This window comes from Nyctibius grandis, chromosome 9, assembly GCF_013368605.1.
Source record: "Nyctibius grandis isolate bNycGra1 chromosome 9, bNycGra1.pri, whole genome shotgun sequence".
NCBI lineage: Eukaryota > Metazoa > Chordata > Aves > Nyctibiiformes > Nyctibiidae > Nyctibius > Nyctibius grandis.
Genome location: NC_090666.1, coordinates 16,531,131 through 16,547,959, shown reverse-complemented (window position 1 = coordinate 16,547,959; position 16,829 = coordinate 16,531,131). Strand labels below are relative to the sequence as shown.

Below are 16,829 nucleotides of genomic sequence, written 5' to 3'. Positions count from 1 at the left end.
GGTCTGCTTGACAAATATGAATTGCTGAAAAGAAAGTCCAGTCTTTTCATACAAAAGCCAAAACAGAACTGTGCAGGTGGAAGGCTGAAATGCTTATTAGAAAAATTATGTTACTAGAAAAATGCTTCCTAGAGAAATCAGGAAAAAGTTGTCTTGTTTTATGACTTCTCTTCCTCTCCCCTGCCATCCCCTGTAAGTTACTAAGGGCATTTACAGCTCTTTTTATGCCTTATTACACTCTCTTATAGCAGAGTAAAACTATGTTCTAATTAAGAAATGTGGCAAGAGTACACTTTTAACTGGATTTTCTTCCTCTGGCATTTAAGATGAATCTGGAAAGGCTGATATTCTGTCTTACCATGTGAGTCTTCAAGGTAGCATTATTTCACAGATGGAAGGCTAGCTAACAAAATTTACATAGGCTACAAATTAAAGCAGTGCTTCTACAGGGAACTAAATAGCTTGAAAAGTTTTGCATAGGTCAGTATTTAGTTTCACTTCTACAATAGTAGATGGCTCTAAGATAAAAATTAATCTGAAGGATGGATGTATCCTGAGACATGTGTTGTGGGTAGCTTTATTTTGTTCCCCCTGACCCCGAAACAGTATAGACTCGCTTGTGCTTTACTTCTCAAATAGTTTGTGTTCCATCCTGTGGTATTTTGGAGAGAACTCACCATTAGTTTCCTTTATTAGATTTTATTCCTCATGTTTTCCTTTGTGCAAAAGGAGAAAAAAAGACCCTTTCTAAACTTGTCCTCCTATTTAAGAAGTTTTTGTGTTCCAAGGAATCAAATAAAATCCAGTCCATGAATGCTCTGAGCACTGAATGCCTTAGTACTCAGTTATATAGTTGTTGACTCCAATTGCTGTTTAATGTAATAGTACAAAAATCTATGTATAGTATCTAATATTACATAAAGTTTATTATCTGAATTTACAACAGGTGTGGCACACCTTAGGCATATTGCTAAATATTCTATTATATAAAGTAAATCTACATAGATCTTTGCTGTTATCCGGGTATATTTACACGACATTACCCAATGGGTAAAAATAAGGTGTTCTACCTTTGCTTACTCATTCTCTCACTCTTTTTCCTTGGGCTTGGCAGGCACCATGTGACTTAGCACTCACTATCTTGAGGCTGTTGAAACTTCTGCACTTGACATTAAGATTTAATCCTACCTTACTGAAGCAATGGAAACCAACTGTCTAATACTACTGATGAAAAAAGAATTCTCAAGAAAACAATTCTCATAAGTCACTCAATTTTTCTTCTTTTTAGTGAAATAACTTCAAAAGTTTCAATGAAGACTGTTACACGTTTAAATTTTTCTCATACTGTAGAAGGGGAAGTGCATTTTGTTTGCTAGAGCAGTGGTGTTGGAGGCTGGAATCCAACACATTAATCACAATTTGTATACCCAAATGCATTATTTTCTGGTTAAGGCCCCTCTAGCAACTCTCTGGATTAACTGAGACCGCTGAAGAGGTCTTGAGACCTCCAGTTATCAACTTCCTAGCTACAGGAATTTAGATTCCTTTTCTTCAGAGCAGGAGACTTAAATTGCAGACTCTTGCAGTTCATAGTAATATCTCAGCAGGTCTGCTTTTTGCTTTAGAGTCCTTGGTGCCTCTGATGGGGGAGTGGACAGTGGCAACATCCGGAGAACTGACTGGCTCCTGACTGAAGGACAAAAGTAGCATGTGTTCACAAAAAGACCACGGGACACCTAAGAGTTCAAATGTGTGTCCATCATAAAATGAATTTTCAGATGGAGGTGTTGAAAGGATAGGAAAATTCAGACCTTTCATTAACTTGATACTTTTGGTCAGTCCTTACATATAAAATATGAATAATCTTTCTCCTTAAGGAAGGATAGACACTTGTTGAGTAACAGGTTCTTTATCATTCTGGTGAAGTTTGGAAGTAAAATATGGCCTTTTCTTAGAGGAGAAGGATATTGATTACTTATTTTTAACAGTAGATACCTGCATTAATTATCTCTCATTTTATTAGATTCAGTAGGAATCTTTATTTCCGCTATTTCATTAGGACTACCATTGTTAATAAAGATCCATGCAGCATTCAATATAGTCCTGTAACGTCACATTCCTTTTTAACGCCCAGTGTTAGATTTTGTAAAGTGGTGGTGATGATGTTTTTAACTTGCATTGGATTTTGGAACCTTTACTGTTTTGTTTGCAGAGTGCCTTGAAAGCTTCAGATGATAAGAGCCTGCATAAAGTGTTTGCAGTATTCTGTAGGGAAGAAGCAATTAGCATTAGCCTCTTAAAGGTGTCAAAAATACTTTATTCTTGTATCAAAACTTTATATTGATTAGCAGATGTCTGACTAATTGTCTGAGTTGCCAAATTTAATAGCCAATATGTTGGCTGATATTTTTTTAGGAAACAAAAAAACCCAAACCTTACAGATGAATACAGTGAAACCTTGGATGTGCAACAGTTAGAAATTCTGTAGTGTTAAACATTTTTGTAGCAATCAGTTTCAGATAGCAAAGCAGGTAACCTTACAAAATTAATTAAATAGCTGAAGATGTCTGAACTTGCAGATGATAATGTTGCCTGTAGGGGGGAAAAAAAAGGCAATTTAAAAAATTGTGTTTTTTTCTAATGAGTTGCACAGAGTCCATGGTTCCTGTAAACAGCAAAAGTATTTTTCTGTTAGGAGAGTATATACAGGGCTTTTCTGTTTTAGCTTGATAGTTAAACCAGAATTTTGAGAGCATACCATCTCTTGGCAATAAAATTCTAAATATACGATTATCAATTTTTTAAACTCTTCCCCTACCCCAGGAGGACCAGGATGGTAGCCAAGGTGTGGGCAAGCGCAAGAGGGTGAAACTAAGCAGCACCACCAAAGGTATTTATAAAGTACTGATCTGAGTTTATTGTAGTTGCTTTATGTCTATCTTAAGAATTATCTAGGGATATTCATTCACTTCCCAAGCACTGTAGTGCTGAATGTGACAGGTATTAAACGTAGCAAAGTCTAAAAAAGAATAGCAAGTTAGATTGTGGTAATTGGCAACTTTGATTTCCCTTGAGTGAGTACCACTGTCTGGGACTCTTTGACCAGTCATTTTGTCACCTTCGTGTCATAAATTGATCTCTAAAAATTCATTCCATTATCACTGTGTGGCTGGCAAGGTTGCAATACAGCTTGGCAAACAAGTTTTTAATGTATTTTTTCTTAACAATTTCTTTTTCATTACGTCACTGTTCAGCATGATTGCGTTCTCAGCCATGCAAGAATGGTTCTCTCTGGTTCTGGTTGGTGTTTCTGTACTGTGGTAGTAATGTTTAAGAAAAGATACTTGAATGAAGTCTCCTTTGAAACTACTCCATTATTGTCCTAGGTTGAAATTAGTCCTCTGTGCAATTTCTAGTCCAACATAAGCAGCACTGACATTGAGATCAGTGCAGATTTTAATTCAAGAATGACCATAGGCTAGATACGAGGTCTCTATCAGCCCTATCCTGTGCTTGCCCTTGACATGTTTTTGTGCTAAAAAGTGTTTAAATAATAATATTTAAACTCTTATTATTAAATAAAGAACAGTGTTGTTGTTTTTTTTAATATGAGTATGAGGAGGCTGACATAGGAAGCACAAAGAAATTGCAAGCCCTGAGAAAACAACATTTGAGTCAAAAACTGTGGTGAAAGTTGGAATAAAATTTCTGGCAAGGCTTTGGAGTGAAGGTTTGAAACTTGAATTTGAAATGCAAGGTTTCATGAAGTCAGTAAAAAGGTGTGAAGGTGTTGTGAGGAGCATGGGAAAGTAAGATTGTTCCTAGTGGTTTCAGATTGAAGGAAAAAGATTGGAAAGCTGGAAAAGCAGAGAACTAAATGTTTTGGCAACAGTGTTAAGAGGTGATCTTAGAAATGGTGTGTGAAAGATTGTGGCAGAGAATAATAATGTGGAAGATGTGGTAGTTTTGGAGAAATGCAGGAAACTTACAGACATCCAAGGAAGGCTCTCTTACTTGAATTTTAGAGGCTGTTAGCTTGTCTAAAAGATAAGTTAGTCAGGTAATGCAAGCAAAAATGCTGGTTTTCTGATGCATAATAACTGATTATGGGAAATAGGCAGGGAGGAAGCTCAGGCTGAGAAGCTGCCAGATCTGAAAACCGGTATCAGCAGTGGCATTTCAGGAAAAGTGGTACTTTAATTCAACATTTCATTTCCCCCCAGGATTGTAGTCTTCCCCCTCTGAGGCATCCCAACATGGACTGTGCTCATGATGTTGATAGCTCCTAATATCAGCCCCAGAGGAGGGAGTCTGCCAGTGGGGGAAGGGTAAGTATCTGTTTTTATTAAATATTGAATAGTTTTCTGAAGTTTTCAGTATTCATATTTTATGTCCAATAGGGTATAAAATAAGAGTATGAAAAGAAAATTTTAGAAAACTGAGTATTGAATAAAAACAGATTTACCTTTTCCATATAAGCAGACTCCCTGTCCCATCCTAGATCTTTAGTGGTACTGTCTTCATAGAGGTTTATTTATATACTGGGGATATCTTGGAATGTTGAGACTCATATTCCAGAGAGGTGTTTACAACAGCCTATGGGGTCTTTTGTGGGACTAGGAAAGAATAAAAGGTTTCTTTAAGGAAAATACAGGTTTTATGCTGAAGTTCACTGATACAGGTATGGGACTGAGTATCGAGAGAATTTTTATTTTTACTCTGTTTTAAAACCTGCATCCGTCTGAAATACCTGATATTTAAGACAATTTTAAACCCACAGGCACTATATATTTTTTTTTTCTTATTTGTTGAAAGAAATTTAAAATCATGTGGTGCTTTTCACAAGAATGGGAACTTTAGTCCCAGTGTTCCTGACAAATTTTCCAAGTTGGGTAAGAGCATTCTGCCTACTTAAATTCTGTGGCAGGTACAATTGGATATATATTCTTCTGTCCCTGCCTGAAACTGCTGTATAAAGAATACGCACTATTCAACTGTGATATGTGTCAGAGAAAGCAGCACATCAGTGACAGATGAGGTGTTGCGCCACTTGTCTTCATGCCCAGTGTTCTCAGTCGGGGCGTTTGGCATGTACCTAAACCTGTGCTGTCTGTTCTGTGGACATAGGACTTCAGTCTGCATGGCTACCAAGCTTTCATGGGCGGTAAAATTGCATACGCAATTTCTTAACGAGACGAGGAAGAGAACATAAATCATCATCGTATGTTTGCTGCAGTAGGTGATGTGTAATGCTTTACAAAATATTTTAATACTAAAATATCTTTCATGACTCTGTGAAGGTAATTTTTTATTTCAACCCTTATTCTAGAATATATTAATAAAACATATTCTTGTCTTTGTGTGGCTTGCTAAAGTCTTGAGGAGATCCCTAAAATTTAAATTATTCATTATTTCTCATGATCTTTTGTAATTCCTGAAATGTTTTGGGCTGATTGGTCACTTGGCTGGGGAGCTCTGACCTTTGGTAATGGTGGAAAACGGAGGTAATTCCTGCTTAGGAAAAGCACAAATGGCTATCCAGCTTAGGATAGGCACAAAGCTATCCAGGGCAGTCACTAAAGTTGTCATACTTCAGTGAAGAGGCGAGTCTTCATGGCCAGAAGATGTTCAGCTTAAGTGTTTTTGAATCTGTGCTGGTGGGAGCACTTTGTAACAGTCCCATTGGAATATGGGATTGTGTGTGTGTGGGTATATCCTCAGGTCTAGTTGATTTCTAGGTATAAAGGAGCATTATTATTATTATTTTCTTTAGTCCTTATATGTTATGGGATGTGTCGTTATTTGTCACGGCGGTCAAATAAAAACAGGACACGGAAGGATAGTTTCAAGCAGGCAGCAAAGCAAGAGCAAAAGCAAAAAGCGCCCGTGTTTATTTTACTCCATTTTTATATCTCCCCCCGCCAGCTGGCTGGCTTTACGATTGGTTGCACTCGCTGTTCACGCGCCCGACCACAACCACTGATTGGCCATCATGCGCTGGCCACGAGTCCGTAGTTGGCAGCTGGAGTATCACTCCGTATCTTGTTTTTCTCACATCCTGTTTTCTTGCTAAATTCCTTCAAGGTCAGGGCCACCAGCAGCCCAGTCCAATCCCTCAGGAGTGAACCATGCCTGTTGTAGTTTTAAATCATAAATACTCAACCTCTTGAAGAACGATTATCAAGAGTCTTTATATTTTAGCAATTTTTTTAAATGGGTTTCATATGATTTATGCTCTGTCAAGCCGTAGCTTCATGAACAGTTTATTCTAGCAGAGGTCAGTTTGTGCAGCTTTGCACTCACAAAACTGACCTGCTTGAAAATGCAGCTGACAGAAGGGAAAGACGACTTGATTCCTACGTAGGTACCCCACAGGGATGTACTGTCAGCATGAGTAAAGGGGCAGAGTGAATGGTCAGGAGTTAGAATGGGGGAAGATGAGTCTCTTTGGTACCATCAGGAGCTAGTGCCTGATTATCTGATTATGGTAAGTCTTATAGTAAAAAAAAAAACCAAAAACAAAACAACCAACAAAAAACTTTGTGGTGGGTCAATCAGTACGTGTATTGCTTTAAAAATAAGAATAACTGATACATTATTGCTTCTATTTAACTTGTTCAGAGCTTTGTAAACAGAATGTAAGTGTTCTTAGGTGACAGAACTCATCACTTAATCATAAATTGCGTTTTGTTGTTTTGCTATTTTAACTTCAGCTAAGCAGTAGTCTATATTAACAGTCTCCCTTGATTAAGTGGCTGTATAAATATTGTGCAAATTGCTGTGATTCATAACAATCACTGGAGCTATTATAGTAAGATGATACGATTCAATGAAGACTGGACTCTGTGTGGTAGAATTGTACTGAAAACTTTCATTGGCTTCTCTGGGAGGACTTTTTTATTGTTACAGACTCTGACACTGTGTAGTGTTGCCCATGTTCATTTTCCCAGTGTTTTTGAAAAAAAATTATCTACAGAACGCACTAGGATATTCTTAAATTTTTGTCACTGAATAAGACAATGCAACTGTGCTATCATTGTTTTTAGTTTAAACAATTATTACATTACATATCCCCTCCTCCAACCTTTTACGCAGATCAATCTATCATGGATGTTTTGAAGCATAAATGTTTTCTAGAAGAATTATTATTTTGGACAATAAAATATGAGTTTCCACAGAAGATGGTGACTTTCTTACTCAACATGCTGCCAGATCAAGATTATAAGGTACTTGCCTTACGTAATTCAAACTTAAGTGTCCTTTCTTATTCACATACTTAGCGTGCCTTGTGCCTTGCATGTGACCACATATGTTTGTATTTGAATAATAAGCAGTAAAATAATGTAGATCTTTTACTTTGTTTTGAGTGTTTTGTTAGAAGGTCTAAAGTGTATAGTATTTGGAGAGATGTGGACAAAACAAAATGGATAATTCTGGAGTAGCAGTATTAATTTTGTTCTCATGGTTTGTTTTTTTCTTTTTGGCTGTTAGTGCATATTTGCATGTGTTAGATTTTGTTTTATTTTACTTTTTAAATTGGATTTTTATCAGTTAAAAGATGTGGATCAGCACTAAATGATTCTATAGCGTGGTATGACTGGTAAATAATTGTGGTGACTTCATTCCTGTTGTAACTGTTGTAGTGGACAGTGATTTCTTTATATAGGCCATTACAGTGTGAGTATTCTTGCTGCAGCTATGCCCTAGGTGATTTTGCCAGCCTTTCAGCTGCTTCCTTAAAGAGTTTTGCAGTTGTCCATACCAAGTGTCTCCTGGCCTGGAGTCATGGGGACTGGATGTCATCTTCCTGTTTTAAATCTTGGTGAGGAGCCAGGTTTGGTTGTTTGCTCTACATGTTCCAAGACCTAGTATACATAGCAATCAGGCTTAACATTTTGCTCTGATCATGTCATACCTTTGAGCCATGCAAATATTTTGGACCTTCTCAATCCCTGCTGAGAGGCAAAGATCAAGAAACCCTGAGGTCCAGGCATGCAGATTTCTTCAAAAATGTCTGTTTATAATGGGACAGCCCTGTATTCATGCCCCCCTTAAAGCCTTGCTGTATCAAAGCAAAGGATATGAAGATAACTTGCAAGGAAGAAAAAGATAAGATATGGGCCTTCAGCAATACTCTGTCCACGTCAAGACATTGTTTTGATTTGGGATACCAGCGTAGATTCACCTTGGTCTTGGATTCAGCTAATGCATGAGGAGACATGAGGAATTTCTGCCTGATAATCCCTTGCCATGAAGCTTGAATTTTTCTTCATGTTTGGAGACCCACATGGACATCCGGTTCTCCTGATCCATTTCCAGATAAACTCCTGCCTGTAAAAACACGCAACTGCTAGCAGCATGTGGAAGAATCTGGTAAGTGTTGCTATGTTTACCTTTTTACTATACTATGTAATAACAACAACTTCTAATGATCATGGGATCTTTTTTCCTTTGACAACAAGCCACAGTCTTCAGTGGCTTTCTTTGTTGTGTTCATAATCTTTCTTCACTATGTACTCAGAATGGAGACCATGGTATATTTGGTTCCTCTACTGGCTGCCAACTTTATCTGGAAATAGTCCGTCTTCCACCCACCAATACTGTATGTTCAGATGAAAGGATTATTTAAACATTCCTTCTTTTTGTTTTGTTACCAATATCATATTGTGTTTGGTGAAACAGTAAATGCCTATGTACAGACGTTATTACTAGAACAAATCCTAAGTATTGGAAATCTCTTTGAATCTGTGCTTAATTGCTATGGTTGTCTAAAAGGTATTTTTCAATAGTAAGGAAACTCGGAGCAGAAAATCTATCACACAGCAATACTAGGGAGGCAGTAACACTATTTTTTTCCCCCGAGATATCCGTGCATGAATTTTAAACATGTCTATGAGGATTGTGGCTAATTTACAATGAATGGCTCTGCCTTTTACATGTGTACAGAGAGAACATACAATTTTGGGATGAATTAGAAGAATGTTTTATCTTTCAAGCTTCCATTTAGCTTTTATGAAGGAAAAGCTTGTCTGCTGTTTAACCATGTTGCATTCTCAAACAGTGAGAACACCTGTAGGGATATAAACTGTTCCAGGTGATCTCTCAGCTCTCTGCTACTTTCTGCCATCCCATCTACACCACATGCACTGTCTTAATTTTTTGTATCTCTGCTGTTGTGCAATTTGTCTGATTCTTTGTGAGCTGATTTAGCTCATCAAATCAGCAGAATTCTGCTAGGTTGGTTTTCTGATAAACTGAGTGAGCTAGCCAGACACAGAGCAGAGCTGGCTGACTGTGTGTGCTCTGAAATTATTGAAATCTCTGACCTCCAGTGTAAATGTAGTAGAGCTGTCTGAATCCACCATGCCCTATGCAGCAGTCAGTGAACTACCAGCAATCTTTGTTGCACAGATTTATTTTTGAGTAGGAAAACAAACTTCTCTTTTAGGATTCTCAGCATTGAAAAGAGGTGTTGAAACGGGTAGGCTAAAACCCTGGGTTAACTAGCTCTTCTCCCACTCCCCGCTTTTGCATATGAGAGGGACAGCACAACAAACAGTGTGGTCTTTGCCTTACAGGATTTGTGCCTGAGGCATCCCCTCCAACACTCTGACATTTGAAGCTTGGAAGACTTACAGGTAAAGAAAAAGAAAACAGAAGAGAAATTTCCTGGACCTTCCAAGAAATTAGAGATGTTATGATGTGGACAAGATTTCTGCAAGAGGAAAAACAAAAGTCCAGAGAAATAGGACTGACCTTCATGTGACCAAGGAGAAGGCAAAGAAGAGGATGGCAATAAACAGGAAGCTGATGGAAGAGTGTAAATCATCCAAGAGCGGAGCCTTGCTGAAATCTGGAATACTGGAAGCAGAGAAATGCAAAAGCATCTGGTAGAGATAATGAATCAACAAACATAATTATCAGAAATGTTGTGCCTTGTCAGGCACCTCCCATAGTGAAAGTTGAGGCAGTTATTACAGCAATAGGACTTCACTAACCACTGGATATGCTCTTCTACAAATTCTGTAGAACAGTTTTTCTATTGGAAACTTAATTTTAGCACAGCTTTCACCTGGCAGAACTATATTTGTCTTTGCATTGAGAACATAAACATGGGAGATGCAATTTCTAACTGAAACATGAGGTTGATGTTAGGCTTCTAGAATTTCTGGGATTGTTGACTGGCCACCAAGAGGAAAGGCCAGGTGAAAAAATTAACTTTGTTTTTGCATAGGCTAGAAATTTAGAAGCTACACAAGATCATGGAGAGTAAGTCAGTGAAGGTAATTAAATGTAGAGAAAACATGTCTGTCTTAGGAAGCCACTTCTTGCAAATGGTTGGAAGCTTGAGTAAGTATTTGGAAAGACATGTTATGTCAATATCTGCATTCTTGTTCCATTCTGTGTTTTTCCTTAGTTGTGTGTACAGCTTTGGCCACTCAAAGACAGGATACTGAGCTGGATAGACTGATTTGGCCTACTATGGCTGTTTTTACATACAGACTGCAGTTTACCACAGTGTTTCGGCATTTTAACTTCTGGAAATGAGTTTAGTTTCTTCCTCTCAAAATTGGAAAGGGTTATATTTGTTTAAATTCCAAGTGAATGTAGGAGTAAAGCTGATGTCTTTATTTAAGTGTATTACAAAATCTCTATCACTACACTGTATCGATAGTGAATCTGCAGTACTTTCAGAAATTCATTATCGTATATGGGTGAGGCACAAAAAGTTTTGATGCATGCTGATTTAAAATAAATAAATAAAAAAATCCAAAATTTGTCCATAGAGGAGGACCATGTTTTTGCAATCAGCTTGAATTGAGAGTGCTGTGTAAAACAAGTAAAACGTAGTTCCTACATCACAGAACGTGGGAATCCTGTTTAAAAATAATACAATGTGAAAAAGTAATATATGAGTAAAGTATACTTTTTTTTTTTACTAGCAGCATTAGTGTACTAACTTCTTAAAATACCAGGTGTGTCTTTGGTGTCTGAGGCTTAACATAATAGTGTAAATGTCTTGATGTTTGTTATAAGTATCATTGCCAGTGATTAAAGTTGTATCAAGCTTTAATTTAAAGGAAATTATGTGATAGGTTGTTCTGCCTTGGAATACCAGAATGATATTGTGCTAACTCTGCCCAAGTATTGCGAATATGTTGTTCCAAAAAGGCTTTAGCTGAAGACAGTTACCATCGTGCTGGGTGCTGTATGTAGAAGACACTTTCAATTATTGTACAGATTTCCATCACTGTGAACCAGCTAAAGGAGGGCCAGTTAAGCAGTGTGGTAGTGTTTCCTGTGGTGACATCCCCATCCCCACCCTGGTCCACTTTTTTGCATGAGTAACTTTATTATTGAGTATATTTGCTGGAAGAAGTAGTCTTCCTGCCCAACAGCAGCGTTATGGCATTATGATATTTTTGGAAATATTTTCTAAATGAGAATAACATGGTAGTGCTATAATAAAAATACGGGAGCACTGAGTCTGAGACAGGTAAAATGCAGTAGTCATTTGTATACAGTCTGGTGAAAATGTAGCTGCCTGAGGGTGGTTTTAAAATTTCTAATTTTATGCTTATGAAAGGGTAATACTTCCAGAAGGAACAGACAGGGGATTTTAGAATTTCAGCTGAAAATTTTCATTACTACATAGCTTGTATTATCTCTTCTTACTAAGCCAAGGAAGTCCAGATGGTGTTAATTCAGAACTTAAAGTACTAAGTGAGAAGTGATTTCAAAGCTGGCAGATATGCACACATGTATATGCAGTGCAGAAGGTTGGTTTACAATGCAATTTGAGGCTAATGGAGCGGGACAAGAAATTGTACTAAGATTTATATGTATATATATCGATACATTTAAATACTGATCTGGTTTAGAAAAACCCACACAGTTGTGTGAAGAATAGCGAAGCTTGCTAGTGACTTTAATTATTTGGGAGAAAGCACTAAAGTTTTATTAAAAAAATGTAGGATGTTATGATAACAGATGAAATTCAGTGTTGAAATGTCATCCTTAACAGAGGAATGAAAACCTTACTCCATGGGTAGATGGGTGCAAGTGATAAGTTAAGGCAGCTTTATTAGGCACCGCTGATCTCGTTCTTAGTGTATCATTTTGGGACATTAGTCCCTGTTTTAGGATGTAAAATATTTAGGATAAATTTATTATTAGGACTTTACTGCTTTCACAGCTATGCTGAGACCTTATATTCCTTGTTTCAACATTTCTGTTTTTTTTTTTTTAGTGTGGAAAGCATAGAATGAGAAGGTTAGATTTTAGTATAAGGTAATGAAATTGGAGGCATAAGTTACCCCTTTCTATAGATAGTTTTTTTCATGTGGACTGTTTCTAGAAACTAGACATGGGATAGTTAGGCCATCAATTTTGGTTTGTCATGGCAACTTGTGTTTCCTAGGATATGTTGATTGTACTTTTGCAAGGGAATATTTTATTATGAAAGCAAGCTGTAGTTTTTGTATGGTGCTTGTTAACATCAAAATTTCTTTATAATTTGCAGATTGCTTTTACCAAAACTTTTGTCCAGCATTATGCTTTTATTATGAAAACACTGAAGAAAAGCCATGAATCAGACACAATGTCTAATAGAATTGTGCATATCAGTGTTCAGTTGTTCAGCAATGAAGAACTAGCACGCCAAGTAACAGAAGAATGTCAGCTGCTGGATATTATGGTCACTGTTCTGTTATACATGATGGAAAGTTGCCTTATTAAAAGTGAATTGCAAGGTAGGTCGATTTGTATGTTTGTTTCCTTGTTTCCATGAATGATAAATTGATTATAGAGGAAATACAATCTCTTTGGTAGTCGATGTACCTCCCACCCCCTTCCCAGAGATGCACAGGGTCTAGCAATATATGGTAGAGGCTGAGGCTCAAAATTTCCTAGAAATGTAAAGATAGTTATCAAGAGTGATACTGACGTTCTATCCTTTGGTTTGTAGGGTTTTCTTTTGTAGGAATGTTATATAGTTTAAGTACAGAGTTTTATCTTGCAGGTGCTTCATTTGTTGGGTAAAGTGCGTAAACACTATTTGTGAAGCTCATTTGAATGAGAAATTATATATGCGAATTGAGACCTTTATTAATTTAAAAAATATTTTCAAAGTATTTCACAGCTATTTGAAGTATTTAAAATGGTTTAAATTTTTCTCACCTGTGATTGCCTAAATAAAACTTGATATAATTAGAGGAGAATTATTTAATACTTTGTAAATACAATCATTTGATCAAGCTTTTGGTTGACAGAGTGGCAATTTGAGTTTCAACTAGTGTACACTGTGTAACTTTTCTAGTGAAAATAGCTGTCCTATTTCTACCCGCCTTGTTTTACCTGACCGTATCTGAAAAGGGTTGCACAATGAATCTTGCTGACTTCTACTTTTCATGCTTTCATGTACCTAACAGACCACAGACCTCTCAACGCTCTTTATCCTAGTTTGAATTTGAAAATACTCTCTAGATAGGCTGACTGCTGCTGCCAAATAAGTACCATCAACTTCTGCAGGAAATTGTATTTTTCTTGTCTGAAGTATATTTTGTCTCTGAGTTCACTCTATGTATAGCCTAATACAGAATGACTGTACTGAAATGGGAAATCCTCAGTCATCTAGCTATAAAGAGTGCTCTCATTCAGCTGCACTTCAACATGAGAAATGTTTCTGTTGCCCTACATAGATTGCTTTACAGTATTCAAGGAAAAATGTTGAATCTTAAACACTTTGTATATCAAGTGACTTTTGCTAAACTAATGCCATACTGGTGAAATGTCATTTAGAACTACTTTTAAGTAGTTGTGTTTACTTATTGGTCAGTATGGGATGTTGCTAGCATGGTGGTAAGGTTCTGTAATGGATCAGAATTTTCAGCCAAACAGAAAAAGGCTGTGACTGTGATTAGACATTCTCTGAAGAAACTTACTGTTAATTAATTATTTAAACTGGAGCTGATAAGTTAAATAACATCAGATAAATTTGTGGTAGATTTGTGAGAAAAGACTTACCACTGGAGCAGCTATCCCAAGACATTAAGTTACCTGTTTCCTTTGCCCAGCACCAGTGATTTGTCTTAGCTAAGACTCCATCATGGAATCTGGTGCTTTTTAGTGTTTTCACATTTCCTCCTCGCTGCTTTATATATGAGGGGTTGGGCATACTGTAAACTGACAGAAACATTTTAATAAAATACTTTATTGGGTTTTTTCCCCTCTTGTATTCTCATTGGCCATCTTTGCAGTTCTGTGGGCTTGCATCCTGTGTTTAGTTCAAGGTATCTCTTATGATGCTGGAAATAGTGAGAAGTCTGTTAGAAGTATGCTGGTGAGGTAAATTGAGAAGAATTCTTCTGTTTGTGCAGCTAGTGCAAACAAGTAGGTCGTTTAGTATTGGAATGAGGCAAAGTTTACAAATCCAGCCAATGGATAGATGGAGAAAACATGTTGGAGAGGAACAAGGAGATCATGGAGCAGGAATTGTATCTGCTAAGGCATGTTTAGTTGGCATTGCTCACAGGTCCTAATTGTCTTTGGGACAGCTGATACCTGTTAAAACTATACAGTTTATTAAGGGTATTTGTGGATGCCCAGTGACAAACTGTTCCTGAAACAGAGTTGACCTAGGAGCTGTGTTGATACCAACTTTGAAAGTGTTACTAGTTCAGCTTACCTCTCTCACACATCATGTGAAAGGATGAGGAGGTGAAATATGGGTGCAGTTAATAAAACTGGCTCCCTAGGAAAATTTATGTCCCTTTGCTCTTAGAGACTTTTTTCCTCTGTGTCAGCACTTCCCTTCTACTGAACTTTTAATGGGAGAAGAATTTATACCCCAAGGAAAAAGTTTTGGTAATGGTTCATCCTTTAAAAAGAGAACGCCTCTTTTCCTTTGACCTTGTAGAGTACTCTGAATAAGAGGCAATGCCACTGCCAATTTGAAGTAACTCTGGATTTGTCTAATCTATACTGGGGCAGCGTATCAGCAACATGTAACTGTTGGCTCTTTGCAAAGTCCTTCAGTGGGTTCAGGCAGAGCCAACTAAGATGTTATCCTGTTCTTGGATAGGCTGTGTGAGCACATGGGAGCCAGGCAGCTGAGCAACAAGACCTAGTTTCCTTTCTTTGCAGATGTACCAGATAACAGGAGAGAGATTAAAGAGTACTTAATCAACTGTGGCAGAGAAGTTTGAGAAGCTGCGCAGAGTGCTTCTGGCTTCTTGTTCTTTACAGTGCTTCAGTGTAGTAGATAGGACTCAGTCTTAAGAAATGGAGCTCTATATTACCTTATGGTAACAAGAAGGTATCTGTTCATAGTTGTGTGCAACTCAGGGAGCATATTTTTCAGGCTGAAATCTGATTCATTTTTCTGACTATACTGTGTTCTTGGGAAGTAAACTTGTCAAGATCAAAATATTGTATGACTTCAAGATAGAAAACCTGTTGGCATAACAGGCAAGAGAGTAATTTTTTTTTTCCTGGTACCAATAAACCAACAAAACAAACAACCTCAGAATAGAGGAAAAAAAGTATTTTCTTCAGTAGTTACAACAAAGGGGAGGAAAAAAGCTTACATATATACCAAAGGGAACCACTCCAGATACAGATGCGCTTCATCAGCCGGAGACTCGAGTCTCCTAATAACAGTGTCTTTTTAGCTGTGGCTGTGCCGTACTGTGTATGACCGTTTCACTGTCTAAAGGGTAACTACAAGCGTCCTTCAGTGCATTTGAACTGGACAAGAGCCATCCCCAAGGCTGATCATCAGATGCAAGATTTTCTTTCTTCTGTTCACTTGAACAGAAGCAACTGGCAGATGGGTGCTGCAAGTTATTTCCCTTGGATCATGAATCCAGGACCAATCCCGTTTCCCGTCTGGTCTTTCCAGGGGTCCCTCTTATGAAAATGTCATAAAGAGATTTATTTGACAGCTGTAGAGGATGTACTTCTGTGATTCAGTGAGGAGACTTCTAACACCCCCACCCCCCCAGTTTCTTCTCCCCTTCTTTTGGGAACCTTCTCCTGCCCTGGTCTCAGGAAGGCCACATAAACCCTCCCTCTGTCCCAGATTCAGAGTGGAAATGCTTTTCTCTGCTGTCCTTCTCAGACTCAACATGCCAGTGCTGGTTTTGGTCACCAGATTCCTGTTTGCATGCTGTAAGGTGGCTTGCTCACTGGAAGTGTGTCAAATTCAAAATAGATTTCAGGTGTTCATAATAGGAATTGTATTGTTTGGTCGTTTTATACTTCTTGAGAGTATTCAAAAAAGGCATAGCTGTGATGGTTTTACTAATGCACTGCTTTTCAAAGGTTATGTGTCTCCTACTGGAGTGGGATCTATGTTGATGAGTCCATGATGAAAAAACAGCCTCAGATACCACATTCTTTTCTGCAGTTTTCTCTGAGTCTATGATCACAACGTTACAGCAAATCCTAATTGGTATTTTTGCATTACCTCATAACTTTATTTAAAAATTACAACAAGAAGGGGGAAAAAAAAGTATTACTTTATTTTTTTCTTTTTAAAATCTAGATGAGGAAAATAGTTTACATGTTGTGGTGAATTGTGGGGAAGCACTACTGAAGAATAATACTTACTGGCCCCTGGTTAGTGATTTTATAAACATACTTTCACACCAAAGTGTGGCAAAGAAATTTTTGGAAGATCATGGTCTTTTGATAACATGGATGAATTTTGTATCATTCTTTCAAGGTATGTGACTTTTATAATCAGTACTAATACAAGGATGTTAAGACAGCTTAACATTCGCAGTAGCAAAATCCTTACACTGCTGTATGTAAATATTTAATTCATT

General features: G+C 37.4%; 1 protein-coding gene across 1 annotated transcript in view; it reads left to right on the top strand.

Annotated features, from left to right (window-relative positions):
• UBR3 (ubiquitin protein ligase E3 component n-recognin 3) overlaps positions 1-16,829 on the top strand; it is a 120,261-nt gene that overhangs the window by 19,300 nt on the left and 84,132 nt on the right. The window contains 4 exon segments of the mRNA XM_068407438.1: positions 2,824-2,890; positions 7,096-7,226; positions 12,524-12,752; positions 16,547-16,726. Of these exon segments, the coding sequence (XP_068263539.1) occupies positions 2,824-2,890; positions 7,096-7,226; positions 12,524-12,752; positions 16,547-16,726 (607 nt within the window).